Raw genomic sequence first — 21,371 nt, forward strand, 5'->3', positions numbered from 1 at the left:
AATAATAATAAAAATAATGATAACAACAATCATAATATCGTTGCGAATGAAATGCATATTCATATACACATACACGTTCGATGACTGATGATATCTCGTATCAATGCAGTGATATATATACAAACCATTTAATAGTTATAGCTCGGTTTGGTTTTGACTAATTTTCTGTCAAATAGTATAGTCTAAATGTGAATGTGCAGGCGTCAGTTTTCGATATGCTTCATAAAGTTAAAGTTCACAAAATAATTTGTGTAACTTAAAAATAGTATACTTTTTTTTATTTATTTGTTTAATTATTAAAAAAAGATGAACAATCATCAATTTCTGTATGTAATTTTTGTTAATATTTGTTTTTCGACGACTATTAAAATTACACTCGGAGATGGCAACGAAGTAAAATCACTGGATAATAACAATGAGGATACTCGCCGAAGTGAAAACAATCCATTGGCGGATTTTTATGCTAAATCGGTAACTATTGATCTCAAAATTGATGATTTTGATGAGAGAATCCAAAAGGTGTTAAATGAGCAGATTAATTCGCGAAGATCGGCAATTGACGCGGCACTCAGACGTGAAGAATTAGACTCAGGTGAAAAAAATATTTTTTACCGACGAAACAATGACAGTCCAATAGATAACTTAAAAGTCGAAGGTACCGATGAAGCAATTAATCAAGATCAACTAGATGCTACGGAACCGAGGGGTGGGATAGATTCTCAGGAGTTACATTCAGGGGAAAAACAGCGGATAACAAATGAGGTTAGCAGGCGTTGTTTACTTGCTGGTTCTTTAATGTTTAAGCATCATTTCATTGAAAAAATTGATTTTATTAGTAGACCTTTCAAAAAATTTTGGCAGAAACCTTGGAAACCTCTTTGGCATCCCTTTTTCTTTCCTAAATCTCGACGACCAACTCCACGTCCTCGTTCACCACCATCTCCTCTTCCCCCTCCACCACCAAAACCTAAATCAACTCATCCACCCACAACTGAACCACCAACAACTGAACCACCCACAACTGAGCCACCTACCACTGAACCACCCACAACTGAACCACCTACCACTGAACCACCCACAACTGAACCACCTACAACTGAACCACCCACAACTGAACCACCTACAACTGAACCACCCACAACTAAACCACCTACAACTGAACCACCCACAACTGAACCACCCACAACTAAACCACCCACAACTGAACCACCCACAACTGAACCACCTACAACTGAACCACCCACAACTGAACCACCTACAACTGAACCACCCACAACTGAACCACCTACAACTGAACCACCCACAACTGAACCACCTACAACTGAACCACCTACAACTGAACCACCTACAACTGAACCACCCACAACTGAACCACCCACAACTAAACCACCCACAACTGAACCACCCACAACTAAACCACCCACAACTGAACCACCCACAACTGAACCACCCACAACTGAACCACCTACAACTGAACCACCCACAACTGAACCACCGACAACTGAACCACCCACAACTGAACCACCTACAACTGAACCACCCACAACTGAACCACCCACAACTGAACCACCCACAACTGAACCACCTACAACTGAACCACCCACAACTGAACCACCCACAACTGAACCACCGACAACTCCACCACCCACAACTGAACCACCACCGCCTCCAACTCAAAAAGCGACGTCACGTAAGACACGAAAACCAAGACCGACTAGAAACCGATGGGATCAAAATAAAAAAAAAATGTTTGATCCGAATGATAAATATTTTAAACGTACTACTCCTTATTTAGGGTACCATTCTAATAAAACAAAAAAGGTTTTCACTCCGGACAAGTCGTTTTTCACTGTATTTGCAAAATTCATGACAGATAACCCATTTTCGATTACAGACTCTTCTGAAGTAGAGCATGTAGCTAGTAAAAAACCATACAGTAAGGGACATTCAGCTATTTGGGAGCGAGATGAAAACGGTTTTGTTAATACAAAGAAACCACATAAATCAGAAAATTTAATTGATAAAAATTCAAATAAAACTGAGTACTTGATAACTAGACATCCTCATAAGGGAAGGGATTTAGTTACCAAAAATCCAAATAAAGTTAAGCACTCAACAATCTACAAATTACATTATGGAGATTCATTCACTAAAAAATCAGTCAAGGATAATTATTTAATCACCAAAAAATCGTATGGAAAAAATCATTCATTTACTAAAAAACCATTTGACGATGGAAATTTAATTACTAAAAAATCAAAGGGAAAAGTAAATTCATTTACTAAAGAGTCATTTGATGATGAAAATTTAGTTACTAAAAAGTCACACGGAAAAAAACATTTCATTACTAAAAAATTATTCGAAAATGAACATTTAGTAACTAAGAAATCACTTGAGAAATATAATTCATCCATTAAAGAACCATTCAATTATGGAAATGTGGTTACTAAAAAATCACATAAAAATGACTATTTATCCATTAAAAAAATGTATGAAAACGGTCCCTTAGTTACTAAGAAATCACAAGGAAAAGGATATTCATTCACTAAAAAACCACACGTGATCGGTAATTTAGTTACTGAAAAATCAAGTAAAAAAACACATTCATTTACTAAAGAACCATATGAAACCAGACATTCAAGTACTAAACATACATTTAGTAAAGGTCATTCATTTACAAACAAGTTATATACAAATAAATCTTTAGTTACTAATAATTTACCCAGCAAAACATATTTACCAACTAAAGCATTATATGAAAATGGACTTTTAGTTACAAAAGGTCCGACTAAAATCCATAATTCAGTTACTAAAGTATTTAATAAAACGGAATATGTTATTAACGAGAAAATTACCAAGGGTTATAGTGAAAGAGGGTACCGAGTAACTAACAAACATCGCATTACAAAACACATGTTAACAAATAAACCACAAATAGATAGGTCGAGTACCGAGAGTCAAAAGAGGGTAACAAAACTTTCTACATTATCTTCATCTCGCATTAGATCTGATGAAATTAATCGTAAAACTACTTTGAACCCTTTCAAAATAACTAAACATACTTTTAATATCTCTAAATCTTCACAACATAAAATCCTTAAAAATGTCACTCAATCTCACTTAGGGAACAACAATGCTACAAAGTTCTATAAGTACTTACTAACTATTGGTAAAAAAACAACTCGTAAAGTTGATCATATGAACATTAAACAATCACATACAACTAAACATCATAAGAGCAAAAATCTCAATGATCATTCAAGATCAACGAAGAGTATCATCTCAGAAAAGCTTACGACATTACCTGGTTCTCTTCGAACACACAAATCATCTACTAGAAAGTCTATGAATAAATTTAAAGTTACAAAACCACTAAAAGTAATGTCTACAACATCTAAACTTACTACGCATAGTAAAACGAAACAAAAACATACTACAAAATCTAACAAAAATTTAGAACTAATGAAAAATCACACCAAATTCTTAAAGACTTCAACCATCATTCCTAAAACGGCTAAGATAGATGAGACACATAAAAAAGTAGGGCATAAATCGACTACAAAATTGCTTAAACATACAGTCTTGACAAAAAGCACTACAAAAATTCTAAATACTACAGTGGGTATTGCAGGAACTAATAAGCGTTCTACGCTTTATAAAAAACCTAAAAAAAATGAAAACAGCAAAAAAAAGATCCAGCAAAAGACTACAATTAAAGCTAAAAAAACAACAATCAAATCTAAAAATACGACAGTCAAACCTAAGACGACAACCGTCAAACCTAAAAAAACGACAGTAAAATCTAAAAAGACTACAATTAAAGCTAAAAAGACAACAATCAAATCTAAAAAGACGACAATCAAACCTAAGACGACAACCGTAAAACCTAAAAAGACGACAGTCAAATTTAAAAAGACTACAATTAAAGCTAAAAAAACAACAATCAAATCTAAAAAGACGACAGTCAAACCTATGGCGACAACCGTAAAACCTAAAAAGACGACAGTCAAATCTAAAAAGACTACAATTAAAGCTAAAAAAACAGCAATCAAATCTAAAAAGACGACAGTCAAACCTATGGCGACAACCGTAGAACCTAAAAATACGACAGTCAAATCTAAAAAGACTACAATTAAAGCTAAAAAAACAGCAATCAAATCTAAAAAGACGACAGACAAACCTATGGCGACAACCGTAGAACCTAAAAAGACGACAGTCAAATCTAAAAAGACTACAATTAAAGCTAAAAAAACAGCAATCAAATCTAAAAAGACGACAGTCAAATCTAAAAAGACTACAATTGAAGCTAAAAAAACAACAATCAAATCTAAAAAGACGACAGTCAAACCTATGGCGACAACCGTAAAACCTAAAAAGACGACAGTCAAATCTAAAAAGACTACAATTAAACCTAAAAAAACAACAAAAAAATCTAAAAAGACGACAGTCAAACCTAAGACGACAACCGTAAAACCTAAAAAGACGACAGTCAAATCTAAAAAGACTACAATTGAAGCTAAAAAAACAACAATCAAATCTAAAAAGACGACAGTCAAACCTATGGCGACAACCGTAAAACCTAAAAAGATGACAGTCAAATCTAAAAAGACTACAATTAAAGCTAAAAAAACAACAATAAAATCTAAAAAGACGACAGTCAAACCTAAGACGACAACCGTCAAACCTAAAAAGACGACAATCAAATTTAAAAAGACGATAATTCAACCTAGAAAGACCACAATGAAACTTAGAAAGACGACAATCAAAATTAAAAAGACGACAACGAAACCTAAAAAGACCACAATCAAACCTAAGAGTACTAAAAAACCTCAAAAGAAGTTACCCTTAACTACTAAAAAACGTTTGACCACAACAAAACAAACGACAGTATTTCCGAAATGGAGACCTAGAGAACCCCGTATAGGGGGACGAAGCCGACCAAAAGTACCTTTCATAGCCGTAGGTATCCATCCAAAACATGCATACAATGGTATCTTAATGCCTTACGACAAACCTTGGGAACCATTAACCGAACCAAAAAATCCAAGAACCCAAATAACTTTAGTTAATTTAATCGAAGACTTGAAGCCAAAAAATAATTCCTCATTTCCTATAATTTTAACTATTAAACAAAAACACAAACCTTGTAAATGCTGCCATAACAATTGTCCTCCTACATGTAACAAATCCTGTTGTAAAACTACCAATTGTAGAAAATCCCATTGTAAATGTTGCAATAGACCTTGTTATAAAAATTTTCATAGACAATTAGAAAATATTGAAGAAGTTGGCACATCGAAATTTCAACTTCAGACTCAACAAGGCGATTCAAACGATGTAGGCGTTCGTTTATTGGACACTAGAGAAGACCAGAGTGACGTCATTGGAAGAATTGATGTGGAACCAGATACGGAAACGACCATAGAGCCTATTGCTCTTAGACATGAGATGCATCATGGGAAGAAAGGAAAAAAATCCTTCCGTGAAAAGTTTTTGATAGAGTGTTTGACTCGAAAGAAAAATTGCGACAAGCACCAAAATGATGATCAATCATCTGAAACCGAAAATAATGATAATGACCATATTATAAAAAGGAAAAATCCTTTTGCAGCGCATGGAGACACACCAGCTGAAGATAAAAATTTAACTAAACTGGCCTACGTTATTTCGAAGCACATTGTTAATAGTTTGCCTAAAGACATGCGAAACAGCAATTGGGCAGCCGATTTGGCCTTTAAAATTGTGTACGAAAAATTAAAAATGTATGATTCTGGTAGTTTCGGTTTACCTCCTTTTGGATTACCTTTTCAGCAAAACTACATGTATGGTAACAGTTCTAATAATGGAAGTAATGACTGTTGCGGCTGTTGTTGTGATGGGGAAGATGAAACTTCAGATGCTTCTTATAGAAGTCAATTGGACTCTCAGATCAACGTTAAAGTTGGAAATGAAAACACGTACAAGTGTTTGCCAACAATTGATAAGCCACCGAGTGAAGGTTACGTTCTGCTTGAAAATGTTGGATGGTTTAAATTCCATGATGAACAGAAGCCGTGGAATGAAGCAAGAAAACAATGCTTCAGAGAAGGCGCTCATTTAGCATTTATGGAATCTCCACAAGAAACTCAAGTTTGTATTTATACCAATATATTTTAATGAATGCATAAGATTACGCAAGACTTGATAAATTATGAATGTTACTAATGATTTCAATTGTTTTCAGTGGTGTATTGATCATCTTCTAAAAGGATCTGGGGAAGAACTATTTTTGGGAATTCACAACTATTTTAGGGAAGACTGGGTGTCTGTAAGTAACACAGATGTAGAAAAAATGAAACATTTGAAATGGTCAAAAAAGGAACCAGATGAGTACAGATTTTATAATTGTGCAATTATAAACCCTAAAAATAAGTTAGTTAGCCGAGAATCATGTACTGTTGATCATCCATTTATTTGTAAAGTTCCACTGTAACATAATATTTTCACATATCAATAAGCTTCGTGTTGAATAAATATCTATATGAAAAAAAAAGGTTCCCGACACATATTTTATAATTATTTTTTTCCTATTCTGTGTTAAGCATTTTATCTCAGGCTGCTCAAGTTTGTCGTATTTTTTTGCTGCAAGTTTATTCCGAAAGATAAATATCTTCAGCCCGGTACTGTATACCAGTGTTCCACAAAAAATGTATAGAAAAAAATGAACCTTATGATAAAAAAGGCGAATAGTATCACAAAAAGTCAGGTAGCCTGTACTGGGAAAAGAACTCAAGAGAACAGAGACGTTGTTGTTAGACGAAAAGACCTTCAGCTTTACTTATTCTCAGCCCACGTGGGACTCAAGTTTCTATTCATAAGTTCTTTCGGTGACTCATGTTCGTGATGGGGGGTAGTTCACGGGCTTCTTTTCTTCTCTTCTCCAGTAGCTTCATCCACCGCAAAAACTAAATTCATTTTTAGTTTCCGTCAGTCTTCCGTTCTGAGAGTACACAGTGCGTCGGTTAAATAACATATTATATATATTTTTTTTTAATTATTTTGTAATTAGTTTTATTAGAGCAATGTTAAAGCCAATTTATCTTGTATTTCTACCTATAGTGCTAAGCGTACCAAATAATCGGGTAATAAGAGAAGTGGATAGTGTTGAACAAGTTAATTCTCAGTCGACGGAAATGACACCTTCAACCTCACAATCAGCAGTACCGTGTCATGACTTGTCGGAACATCGTGGTATTCCGCAATTAGTTTTTCCCATGTGTACCAGTTCAAACGGTCTCGAGGGGTTACGCAATGTCGTGATTCATGGGATGGCTTGCACATGTGACCTCAACACTCATGATGTACACAAGAGAGATGATTATCAGTATACACCCGGAATCGGAGCACACAAACTTCACACCCGAGGAGCTACGTTCAACAACGCAAGACGGATATGTAATGAAGAAGGTGGACATCTTGCTGTTATTGATTCTCTCGCTGAGGAGCGGGTAAGTACTAGTCCTAGCACTTGCAATTAATCACCATGCAAATGTGTTCATGCTATATGTCACTGCTGCTAATGATAATGATGATGAATATGTGAATTTTGATTTGTGTTTTACAATAGGTATTGTTGGACCTATTCAAACGTGCGGTCGGAATCAGAAATGTGACGAATGAAGATCAAGCTTTAATTGGAATCCATGACCTATTTTCAGAGGGGGAGTGGGTGACTATTTTAGGCGAGTCTCTACATAAAAATGGCTATACAAAATGGAGCGACCGGTGGGGTGGACAGCCAGATAATGGTGGTGGTGTACAAAATTGTGGTAGTTTATTGAAAGAAGGAGGAATGGACGACGTCAGTTGTAATGCGCAGTTTGCTTTCTTTTGTGAAATACCCGGAATCCGAATAGCCCATTAAAACTTTTGTACTTTCCACACAACCTTTTAACTTTGTGTGTGTATTTCTGTACTCTGCTATACACTTTCATACAATTATCATTTAGTTTTGTTTACTTTATGTACCGTAACGACATTTTTATATTTTTATTTTATTTTTGCCAATCTAACTTTTTCTATGCAACTATTTCCTTTTCATCGCTACCGTACTTTTTTTTATACAGTGATTTATATAATTTGCTGAAGAATTTTGTCGAATAATCAAATAAACTTTTTAATAGAAAAATGTGAAAGCTTTCTGTTATTTTTATCGCTTTCATAAAGTATACAATAGTCTCTTTAAATTTACGAAGTTATCTATGAATTCTCTTCATGGGACTAAATTGACAAGTGATGTTTTACTTGAAATATAAATTTTTGAACACATAAAAAACGCAATTTCTGAATGTAATTATTTTTTGTACTTATGTTTAATCAGCTAATAAAATATTATTTAGAGAGTCAAAGCCTTATAATTATGCATTGAACAGGATTTTTAACCAAAAACTGTATGAATGAATAATTATCAAATTTTGGATTTTTCGAGAAATGAATGACGTAATTTGTGATGGAAAGTTAATTTAATTTTGCAAAATACTCCAGAGCTAAAAAGGTTAATTATAATTTCTCTTCTGTCTACTTATTTTTACGTAATTATTGTTTGATGTTTCCAACTAAGTACTGTTACAACAATATTTGCATATTTGTACTTTTTAACCAATTTAACTTTTATATTCAACTTTTCCTTCGTTTCTGCACCATACTTTTTCATAGTCATTTATATAATCCCCCTAGTTTTTTTGATCGAATAATCAAATAAACTTTCAACTAAAAAAAGGCAAAATCATCTTACCCTCATTATTGTTATTTTTTCAAAAGAAATACACACAGAGCAATCTTTAAAAATTCTGAAAGCAATCTCAAAAAAACTCATTTGAAACTTTAAATTGATATCAAGCATATTTTAGCTCAAAAGAAATCAAGACTTCTCAAACAAAGTTATTTTATAAGAAGCGAAAAAGTCAGTGACTATTTAGTGTTTATATGAAAATAAATAACCTTGAATAAAATTTAAAGTTTAAAATGTTTGATATTTATGCTTTGTAGCTAATACACAATGCCCAGTAACTTTTGAAGTAAATAAATACATTTTATTTACATTTATTTATTTATATTCAAACGTCCGCGATCCATGCAAATTTTGATAACCAAGTTGAACGATTTCGTATCATCAGTATTCATCTATAGGATTTCCTCCAGCGACTACTGTCAATACCATCTGTAATATTTGTTGAGCTCCTGCAATATTACCAACACACCGGCACTGCTAAATTCTGAGAAACTTCAACGATCGTGAATGGCTTAACCAAAATGCTCGCAAGTATTCTCATTCATTTTTTCTCCCTCGCTTCTGCTCATCTTTCTGTCGGACCTCTTTGTCTGTTTCATTCCTTTCAGTATAGAGATAAATATATATTCCTTGCCCGACATCCTTAGCACCGACTTCTTTTTTTCCCTCCACTCTTCGACATTTTCATCTTGTCTACGTCGATATTTACCGTGCATCCCGTTAGGTAATATTTGTCGAACTAGTCGCAATACCAATATTAGTAAAGCTACAATATATATAGGCACAAATATTCAGCCATACATTACACAGCTACACTCAATTTTATTAAACTGCACTGCAAAATTATTATTATTATTATTATTATTATTATTATTATTATTATTATTATTATTATTAACTATATCTTTCATGTTCTTGAATAATGAAATCATTCTCAAATTTTTTAACAATAAAAATCAATCATCTGACTAGTTGAACTGACAATAATTGATAATAAATCACTAAAAATTCAATCAAAACTGTTGTTATTAATGTAAAATTAATTTTATTAAACATCAACGCAATAATGCAAATTTATATCAATAAATATTTGAATTGTATCTTTACATTAATTACCGATAAGTAATTAATAAAAGCACAATAAAGTATTGTGAGCACGCAGGAATTACAAATAAAAATTATTAATCATACTTTATATTTATGAGCTCATATTAAAATCAAATAGAAGGTAAGTAAATAAGTGCATGTGGTTAATATACTTTTTTTCTGGTGGTAGTACAAAATAATGGCCAGCACTATATACTATATACTGCGCTAACAAAATATACATAGAGATATGGAGATGTAGATAGTTATAGTACGTATTAATGTACACGCTGTCACGTGGATTCGTTTACGAGCCACAGTGGGTAGCCGCGACCCCACGAGGCCTTAACAAACTCTGACATGTATTTCATTTGAAATACATTGTTCATGTAGTTTGTTAGTATTAAAGTTATTATTATAAGTTATCCTCTATTTATTACCTTTTCATGACGGCAGCGCGTTACACTTTTTTAAATTAAATTAACACTATTGAGTACGCGGTAATGTACTTTAAGCTAATTTTATTTATTTTATTTCCCATAAAAAGTAAACAAAGTTTTAATAAATTTATTTACCTATAAAGATAAAAAAATTCATCTGTATATAGGTCAGTAAAGAAAATAGATAATTATCCATTTATATTATCATTAATTTCTTATAGTTAAATTAAATTATTTTTTGTAATTAATTTGAAAGACTTGGTAGGTGCACAGCTCATTTCTTTAACCTATTCCTGGTTACGTTGTTACTTAGTTTAATTCATCAAGCAAAAGATTAAAATACTTTATTGCAATGTAGTACGGAGTGTTATAATATCTTGGATTGGTAATCTTAGAAAGCTTAATGATTTTATGTCTAGATCTACCTTCATAGTGATTATATAGTTGCTTAAATTTTTCATAAACACTACAATAAATAATTTAGTACAAATATTTGGTTAATAACAATTCTTTCATTCAAATTATCGTTAATCAAAATTATTTCATCGCTTTTAAACATTGTGACTAACTTTGAAAATTACTTGAAAAATAATTAAATAGATTGATTGAATTTATTTAAATGTTAATCATGCTTCTCTATACTTTTATTTATTTGATTACTATTGACAAAACAATTTATTTCCAACACGAGACAAATCCACTGATTAAACATAAGATGAGGCAATTTAGTAAGATTTGTTAGAAAAATCTTGGAATTAGTAACGATAAGACGCCGAGCAGAAAATGTAATAGCTTTTTTAAGTCTCCACAGTCGTGTCTACTTTATTTTGTTTATTTTACCTTTCTCTTATTACTTTAACGTCGTCTCATCTGTTTGCTCGATTGCGTCGGCAGTAAAACCGTTGAAGACTGTTACGTATTGCTGGTACATTTTAGAGGGAAAAATTTACGTCCAACGTCTACTAGGGAAAATAACATGGAAATGAAAGGAGGAATGAGCTTTTATATAATAGTGTTGTAGAATATTGTAAAGCTTTGGCGCCACAAGTGTCCACTCCGGGTACTGCGTCATCGCGCTATAGCTAGAAACCTTTTTCTTTTACATTACATTCTTTTTTCTTTCATTTTTTTTCAATATCACTTTGACTTCAAGGCGCTTTTAAATTCTAATTACATATAAAAAAATAAATAAACTGTTACAATTGAAGTAAAAAATAGATCAGCTAAAAAAATTACACTGATAAAAGAATTTATTGACTATTAATGAATTCATGTTTTTTAAATAATTTACTTTATTTTTATTTATCATCTTTTACATACGATTTTTAGAAAATGTTTCTTGATGCGCAGTACAAAATTAAATAGGTGCATGTTAGCTTTATCATTTACAATCTATTAAAATCAAAAATAAAGAAGGAGAAACAAATTATGAAGTGCAGCTGCGAATAAATTAGATTCAGTTTTGTAGATGACGAAACATTTAATAAATATTTTTTTGGGATAAAAATATATTTATTGGCAGTTAATAAATTTTTTTAAATAAATGATTCATTAGCTATTAATAAATATTTATTAACTGTAAATAAATCGCAGTTAATAAATAATTTATTACTGTTGATAAATACTTATTAAATGATCTAATGTTAAAAAATCATTCACTAATAAGGCTTATTAATTATTAACAAATCCTTCTACCCGTGTAATGAGAAAAAGGGAAGTATATTTCGACATTGTATAAATGAACAAAAAACAACAGATAGCAAAAATAAACAAAGGTAGAGAGGGTAGATGTATACATCAGATTGTGAAGGTATCGCTGGTTAATAATACAAGCGCCACTCATACAATTTGAACGAGTAAAAAAGAAGCACCAGGGGTTACTTGATACAATGTACTTTAATCGGCGCCCTTTTTGGTAACTGTGCTCTGGTAGAACACAAAACATTGAACATTGAACAGTATCTCGTATGTGGGCACACACGGGATGCTCAAGTGTGTAGATGTACCGCAGGGGTTAAGCCCATAGTTCTGTAGAAGAACAAAATGACCGTTCCCATGGGCGTCGCTTCACTCTCGTTTTTTATATATTTTTTTTATTTCATTTTATTCGCGTCTCTTTTTATTCCTGGCTTCTATTCCATACTCCAATCCCCAGCGCCATTTGTAATTTACATTTTAAATTACTCGGTACTGCGAGCGGCTATCAATTTCGTACCCTGACCCGTTACGTGCGTTTTAACATCCCATGGTAAATATAAAATACTAAAGTTAATAAATAACCTTCGTAAATGTTTTTAAATGCTGAAACAACTAAAACTAAAAACAAATATTTATAATTATTTTATTTATAAATTCATTTTTCTTTTACTTTTATTTTAATAAATACATTTGTCAATGTCGCTTTCCCGAGGTTTATTTATTGCCTTTCAACGTTTGCTTTTTTTACCAATAAAATATTATTCATAAAGATCGTTCGGTTGCTTTGTTTTGTTGTTCTTTTTTTATTATTCAATCGAATAATAATTAATAAGTTTTTATTTCTATACAAATGATTTTTTTGAAGTCTAATAGTTTACTCCCTCATGAATAAAGATCGAGACACATGTAGATACATTCTAAAATGTCCTCAAAAAAATCTAAACTAATTTTTGAGTAGTTTTGGAAAGTTACAAAATAGAAATTACAGAAAAAAAAATTTACTGGTTAAAAGATAGTTAATATTATTGTTCCCTAAATTCTAGAATGTCTTTAAAAAAATTTAAGTAATTCTAATGTTGAATTAAATTATATTAAGGTAGTACGGTTATGAAAGCAATATTTTAAGAAATCCTCGAAACTTTGAATATGTCATTAAATTAAATGCATAATACATATACTGTTATTAAAATTTGAAGACGATTTACCGTACCTAACTTCAGATAATTGCAATTGAAAATGACATTTTTGTACATGTAACATAAGAGAAGCGTGGGAAAATGACAGTATTTTTAATTTATTCCATCGAAGGAATTTCACCACTTTATTGAAAAACTAGTAGATTGAAGAATATGATATTTCGAACAATTAAAAAAAAATGAAAATTATTTACCGTGTAATTTTTGAGATTAATTAAAATAAATTTCACTTTTAGAGGATTATTTTTAGGAGAGGGGGTACGAAAAACAGCCGCTAGTCACTGAAACCGTAGTGGGTGTGTGTATATGTATAGAGAATATAGTAGTCGACGAGTACAGTAACGTTAAAAAAACTTAACCTTAGCTCTGTCGATACGTATAACATGGATAGTGAGCCAAAATTTTTTATCTGGACTGTCGCGGAGGTACTACCTTAAATACATAACAGATGATAAAAATAAGCCAAGATGATATTTAGCTAAATAGAATGACTTTTTGCCAATTGAATTTGCTTATCATAACCATCAAAATAATTACATCGTGTTTACAAACATATACATGCGCATATATGTGCATGCATGAATAGGTGTGAGACAATTAGACCGGTTAATTTGGACGTACTGGGGTTAATTGGGATGGCATCCAAATTAGGCATTCAAGGGACAGTAGGCACAGACGGTACACATCGATTATGGACATCGTGTACACGTAACCATGTGGTGGATCTGCTCCTGTTATATTAGAAATTTGCTTCTATGATTCTATGACGAGAGGTCATAGAAATGGTGTAAATAGCTCTCATCGGTATATTGCTGGATTGCTGGTAGAATGATGCACGTCCGATAGATTTGACGTCGGGATTTTGATCAATCGTTTATCTATCCTATCCTCTTCACTTTTCTCTTTATATGCATGCCTACACATATACATCTATACCCGTGTCGTGGACAACGTCAAAAAATTTCATTAATGCGAGATACGTGCGAATCTCACCGTGTCACACAGACTATTAATCGATCACAAGCTGCAGATAGTGATAGAATGACGCGTGACGCTTTGTAAATGGGATTAGTTCGGGAACATTGCATGCTTTTCTTGTTATTGCTACTATTCCATTCTGCATGTTACATCAGATATAACGTATATACATAGTTAATAATTTAATTCATTTCACTTTTTTATTTCACACTTTCTGATCTTTATTTTTTATTTTTTATTCATAGAGATAAAAATTGAGATCGATGACCAAACGAAGTGATGATTTCGTTTTCAATTTTGCAAAATTGCGTTGTTTAGATAATATAGATTCCTCATATATTGATAGGACAATATTGAATTCAATTTTCATTCCAAAACCAACTTTTAATCTTGATAACTTGTAAGCTGTTGCACCCAAAAAAATTTATATGAAAATTGAAGCTATAAACTTTTAATTTTTACTATTCTAAACTTTACTTTGCTTAGACAACTTTTCTTCTATCAATGGCCTGGTTCAAAAATATATTGTCTCATGATAAATGAATTCATTGAAAGACAGTAAGAACTGACTTAAAATACTTGAAACACGTATAAATCATCGACGAACTGCAGTTACAATTATTAACTGTCGATATAGAAATAGCACTCTAATATGACATTTGAGAGACTAAAGAACAGAATGAACAAAGATGATTAAATTTTCAAGATTAGCGACGAGTCATACGTTTAAAATAAGCGATCTCTGCAAGCATTACTTGATCTATTAATTAAGATTGTCATTAATTGATAGAATATCAATTTCAGAAACAATGGAAAATGTCTGATATTAAGTATGTACACAGTAAAAAAATTTTCGTAAAATTTAACATAAAATTTTGTGTAGATGTTTTTTTTACATAAAATTTATGTTAATTCTACACAAACGGTTTGTATTGATCAATCCATCCATTTTTTAACACACTCAAGTGTTAATTCAAAGTAAAACTACACTTTTTTAATGTTACTGGCCAACCAACACAAAATTTATGTTAAAGAATTCTTCATATATAGTCACGTATGCCACACAAGATAGACATGTAAATGTGATAGCCTCAACGTCATTTTAATTTGGTGGATTTTGATTTGTGTCATTACGTAAAATACTTAAATGCAGCTAATAAATATACAATTGTAGTGTATAGCAATTAAAAACTAAGTAAATAAAGGGTAATTTATACCCTCACGGTTTTGGAAATGCCGTAAAGATTCGGTATTTATACGATATAAATGCTGTATTTTTACCGTAATACTTCAGTTATTTTAGCCAGTTTTTTTGTCGAATTATTACGAAAAAATTACGAAATAAATTCAAAATATTTACGGCATTACAATAGAAAAATTACGGTAAAAAGCATTATATCTTTAATTATATCAGTATAAACGCGGTAAAATTGCAGTATATCTTTGGTATTTTTACCGTAGAAATACGATTTTATTATTGTAAAATTATAGTAATATTATAGTTAATAGATAGATTTTTTGCGGTAAAAGTTCTAGAGTTTTACCGTAATTTTATCGTATTATTTCTGAACTTTGCAGCAAAAGTACGGTAGAAATGCTGTATAACTATAGTAAAAAAACTGGCCAAAATAACCACAGAAATACCGTATTATTTCAGAATTATAACGGTTAATTTATGGTAAACGCATTAATACCGAAAATTTACGGTATTTCAAAAACCGCGAGGGTATTAAAACATCCGATAACAGAATTGTAACCTTAAAATTCATTACAAGGTTAATGTCCTTTCTAGTGTGAATCTAGAAGACAGAATAAATTTTAAATTATGAGGAAATAAATAAAATAAGAAAAATAATCAATTTTATGATTATGAATCTAGCAGACATGTTGATTTTTTTTGACAAATTATTTACAAGTTAAAAAATACTTAAAAAAAATTACACGAATAATTCTTCAAATTTTCTACAAGTGAAATTTTTTTGTAATAATTTTTTTGTAATAATTTTTTTATTAAAAAATTGTGAAAATTTTCAGATGTCGGCTAACTTAATTTTCATTTATTTTTTTGAATTAGACAAAAAAATAAATAATTGAAATTAATAAATTATTAGAAAATAAACTTACAGTTTTTTTAATTTTCTACATGTGCATTTTTCCTTTAATTTATTATTTTCAATTGCTCATGTATTTTTTTTAATCACAAAATATATATATATTTAAATTATTAGTAAAACTCACATATTTGACAGCTGATCTGAGTAACACAAAGAAAAAGTTACAATCAACACTTTATTTGTGTTATGGATAACATTTAAGTGTGTAGAAATCTGAGAATCAGCCAATGAAAGTTTTAACATATTTTTGTGTTACTTTTAACACAGAATTATGTTGATTTCATCAATACAAACAGTATGTGTAGAATTAACATAAATTTTGTGTAAAAAAATCATCTACACAAAATTTTATGTTAAATTTTACGAAAATTTTTTTACTGTGTATTTAAGATGACTGGTAGTTATAAATAAAAAAGGAATATTTCGGAATTTCCGCTATTTTACATCTTAATTAAAATTATTCTTCTATTTCAATCCCTTGCTTCACCTCGAATATCAGCTTCAGCAGTACTTTGAATGACATTTGTTGGCTCTATTTATATAAACTTCTGTTTGACTTAAATTTTTCCGGACAATTTTCGTCTTTGTAGCTTGTTTCCTCGTTTGATTTTCAAATCCGTACAAACATTTGTTTTGTGTCATCCGTACACTTTGAATACAATGCTAAATTTTTAACCGAGGTTTGGCGAAAATTCACAACTTTCTGTTTATTTGGGACACTTTTCACTACAAAGGATGAAACTGTTGACACTTATTTCCAGGAAGATATAAAAATAAAGATTTATTCTGCTAAGTAAACTGCATTTACAGTAATCAGTATTCTATTTTAATTTAAATTTTCCGTAAAGATGACATCAGTGTTTTTGGCCAAATGATCTATCTATGTAATAAATATTATGATATATGTCAAATAAAGGAATATAAATATAGACTTGAGGATATTTACTTGATTTATTCAATTTCCTTATCGTTATCGCGAGCAATATATAAAGAATTCAAGGAATTTTCATCCCTCTGATGCGATGAGTAGATTAAGAATGATTATCGTGAGCCCTGCCGATATATTCAACCCCTGGAGGATTCGTATGTAAATTAATGTGCCAGTTTAAAAGTTTATATTTAATTTAGCCTCTCCCGGTCCCAGTATTCTCTAAACATGAATTAGTGAAAATTCACTGGAATAAGTGAATATTCACTAATTTTAAGTGCCAATCGAACCACTTTGAAACCAAAGTGGTTCGATTGGCAGTTAGAAAAAGTGAATATTCACTTATTCCAGTGAATTTTCACTAATTCATGTTTAGAGAGTACACATTTAAAAATTTATCCACTTCAATCTCACTGTGGACAGAGATAAAGTTAAAATAGAATAGGGTGTAGTAGTCTAAAAGTCTACACTGAAATGTTTTGTTCCCTCTCGCTCATTTCCAGCTCCCTCGGTGTGCCTTATTCGCAGCAGACATTTTACCAAAATGGAATTTCACTAATTTTCCGTGCAGTTGAATCGTCCTTGCCTATTAGACTTGTCCGTCCACATCGTCGAGTTAAATTGTTCTACGTAGGAAAATGAGCGCATCTAAAGTATATACATACATTAGTGCCTTCATCTGCCGTGTGTATATGTGTATATAATAGATAATAGCAAAGTATAGTTGAGTAGTTTTGCCAGGAAATATTGGCTACGACCCCACTGCGCTACTTTATATTCACTATTAACTATTTACAATTCACTTCCTCTACTCTTGTTTCTACCCAGACGCTTGTAACATCATCTTTATTATGAATGTCTTCTTTACTTGTAAACTTAATATTATATTACTTTTGTTTTTCTCGTTGCTTTTGCTAATTGTATCTTATATTTCTCACTATCCTGGGTAGTTTACATATTTAAAAATATACACATATAGACGTGTTTTATGTAAAATACCGCGAATTTATCTTGTAGTCACATTAAATTCAACATGAAAAAAATAAATTCTTAAAAGTACGGTGTAAAATTTTAATGAAGTTCACAGAAAATATTTTTTTCGATGTTAGCAGCGAGTAAGTTGAAGAAAAATTATGAAAATTTTATTTATAGTCAAAGAAAATTCAAAAATTTTTGCACTTATTGATGTTTCATTTTTTATTCTACTTTATTACTTTAAAGATAAAATGTAATCTCAACTTTTCTCCATAAAAATTCAACTAACGGATTTTCCAGAGCATCAAATATTAAAATTAAATCGTACAAATATTTTTTCAAGAAATTTAAATCTCTTCAATCTCATCTCAGCTATCAAAATCTCAAAGGCTTTCAACTTCGGTATCTTCATGAATGTGAGCTCTTAGTAGAGATAGAAGTAGGGGCCGGGATAAGTGTTTCAATAATGACGAAAAATCTTAAGAAGTTGTTATTTCCGAGTTTTAAAATATATCAACAAACTTTAATTAAATATCAAGAGAAAAGAAGCAGAGAATTAATATAAATCTTTAATAAAAAAGTTAATACCTCAATCACATTATTCGGGATTTTTTTTATGATACCTAAAAGACGAGATCATGAGTTGAAGTTAATAAAGTCAGACTATGTTGTAAAAGAGAAAAAAAAATAATAATAACAATGATAATGGTCGTAGGTTTCATCAGCTTGAGAAAAGGTGGGATCTCACAAAGCCTTAAAAGCATCTCTACGAATTACCATTCTGTAAGCTTTTGTCCATTATATATATTTATACAGACATATCTTTTATTTTTATTTTTATTTTTCTCTGCTTCTATCAACGTTTATTTGACACTAAAAAAGCTTAGACGTGAATATAATGCTTGCTGTATTTATTATTTACATCTTTTTATGTACATATGTTTTTTCTCGCTTAGTCAGAATAAAAAATATCAGGTATCGTGTCATCATAATGCAGTCTGATATCATTATTATTTATTTTTTTTTTCAATTCAAAAAATTTTTATTAGCAAACAGCAAGTCATCAAACTTTTACACTTTGTTGAATCTTTATTTATTTTTTAGACTACGTAGACTTTCATCACTGCGTACCACCTTCCTACCTACATCGCGTATTGACTAGAAAAATCATAAATCCAAAAAAAAGTAAAACAAAGCTCCTACTGAACCAACGTAATAACAGCACACGTATACACACATCGGCCGTATTTCAAGAGCGGAGAACAAAAAAGGTAAAAGATAAATTTAAACGGTCAGTTATGCGTTGCAACGTCACCGCTACCATCGTAATTGGTCGGTTGTAAATACATATTTTAATGAGAAATGCGACTGTGTACAAACGATGTACATTAGAATTTACACCGCTTCACGTTAAGCTGTTATTTTTGCTCCATTGTTTTAAAATTTTTTTTATTATAATAACACAAAAAAACATTATTATCTTTGACATTTTTTGTCACGAGGATTTTAATAATTCCGAGAAACAAACTAAACAGGTATCTGGTAATAAAAATAAAAAACGTTCATCCACGACTTAATTTTTGAATTTAATTAATAAAAATTAGTTTCAAGTTTTAAAACTTTGCATTTTAAAAACGTAATATCAAAAGTTCCTTAAATTTTTAAATTTATAGAAGTAAATCAAACGATAAATTGAGATCCGATACGCTGCCAAGGGATACCTGCACTCGTACTTGGTGTCGCAAGCGATTAACTTTAATTGACCCGTGGACTGGTAGTCGAGTAAGTTTCTTGCGAGAAGTTAATGCGGTTTCACTGTCACGCTGATTCTTTTACTCCCTATCCCACAGTATCAGGCACTTTCATTTTGTTGAGCTTTGCGTTCTTAAGGCATTCCGGTCATTCAACGACTATTTACTGTTAGCATCACTTCAACCCTCTACTTGATTTCTTGAGGCCTTGTGTCGAGTCTCCGGGGCATTGTTCTGTCAATAGACTGAGACTTATTCACCCAGAGATTTGCTCAAGATATTACTGCTACACGGAAAAAAATAATCGGTAGAGGCTGCCGATTTTTTCGATGAAGGCTCCAAAAAAAAACGGTAGCATCAACCGAAAAAAAATCGGTTCCCTCAACCGAAAAAAATCAGTAACAGATACCGATTATTTTTCGGTAGATGCTACCGTTTTTTTCGGGAGCCTTTACCGAAAAAACCGGTAGCCTCTACCGAAAAAAAATCGGTAGCCTCTACCGATTATTTTTTTCCGTGTAGCAGTAATATCTTGAGCAAACGGAAAAAAAAATTGGGGCTGCCGCATGATACATTCTTGTGGCAGCAACATGATTTTCACGTGGCAGACAATAATCCACTCTTATAATCTAGATGAAAAATATGAAAATATATCATGTAAGCAAACTATTCGTAACGAGATTGGTCAAATATATCATAAGTATGAAAATATAGATAATTCCAGACGGAGAAAAAAATTTTACTATAGGAACTCTATAGTAGTTAGTTAGTTGTAAAAAGTTCCAGTAGGTTAACGTATTCTTATGGTAACAATACCGTTTGGCTCCTGCAAATCTACATCGTTGAGCTCTGACAGCTAAACGTTATTTACCTCTCACAACTCTACAGGATCGATCTAAGACCATAACTAATTTTTGGCAGTCTGTTTAATAATTTTTTTTACGATTTAGCATTGATAATTTAATAAATAAATGCGGCAGAACGAATTTATATTGCCAACAATAATTGTATATGACAAATAAGAATAGTATTATAATAGAAATAAAATAATAATAGAACTTATATTACAAATAAAAATTATTTGTAAAATAAAAATTAGGAAAACGGTTGACCCTTAAGGCCATCCGTGCAACTTCCCGATAACTCCATACTTAAACGCTCAACATTTCACTTATTTTGTTTTTAAGCTCTTCGAGCTCAAAAGTACAATTTCTGTGTAGTTTTAAGCTCTCCGAGCTCGAAGAGATAGCTTCTTTATGCTTTTGAGCTCTTCAAGTTCAAAAGTCTGATAGAAGTTTGATAAAACTCTATTTTATGAATTTTCATAACCGCAATAACTTTTGAATGAATGAACCAATTTTTACGCGGTTGGCGGCATTCGACGAAGTTTTTGAAACCTCATAACGGATTTTTAAGTTTAAATCGATCGAACGAA

At 31.4% G+C, this 21,371-nt stretch overlaps 3 protein-coding genes across 6 annotated transcripts in view; 2 read left to right on the forward strand and 1 right to left on the reverse strand.

Moving 5' to 3' along the window:
* The window catches only part of LOC123269923 (follistatin-related protein 5-like), a 240,837-nt gene that overhangs the window by 64,061 nt on the left and 155,405 nt on the right, over positions 1-21,371 (reverse strand). The window lies entirely within an intron of this gene.
* Positions 41-6,632, forward strand: LOC123269938. 2 transcript variants are annotated; one of them, XM_044735895.1, is made up of 3 exons: positions 41-762; positions 5,314-6,129; positions 6,224-6,555. In XM_044735895.1, the coding sequence occupies exons 1-3, from the start codon at positions 307-309 to the stop codon at positions 6,470-6,472; spliced, it is 1,521 nt and encodes a 506-aa protein (XP_044591830.1). In that variant the 5' UTR covers positions 41-306; the 3' UTR covers positions 6,473-6,555. The 2 variants fall into 2 exon arrangements, with proteins under 2 accessions (XP_044591830.1, XP_044591822.1); XM_044735887.1 differs by lacking the exon at positions 41-762 and having other exon boundaries at positions 4,313-6,129; positions 6,224-6,632.
* LOC123269960 (hemolymph lipopolysaccharide-binding protein-like) lies at positions 6,944-8,157 on the forward strand. Its single transcript, XM_044735920.1, has 2 exons — positions 6,944-7,487; positions 7,607-8,157. The coding sequence occupies exons 1-2, from the start codon at positions 7,062-7,064 to the stop codon at positions 7,901-7,903; spliced, it is 723 nt and encodes a 240-aa protein (XP_044591855.1). The 5' UTR covers positions 6,944-7,061; the 3' UTR covers positions 7,904-8,157.

This window comes from Cotesia glomerata, linkage group LG1, assembly GCF_020080835.1.
Source record: "Cotesia glomerata isolate CgM1 linkage group LG1, MPM_Cglom_v2.3, whole genome shotgun sequence".
NCBI classification, from domain to species: Eukaryota; Metazoa; Arthropoda; class Insecta; order Hymenoptera; family Braconidae; genus Cotesia; species Cotesia glomerata.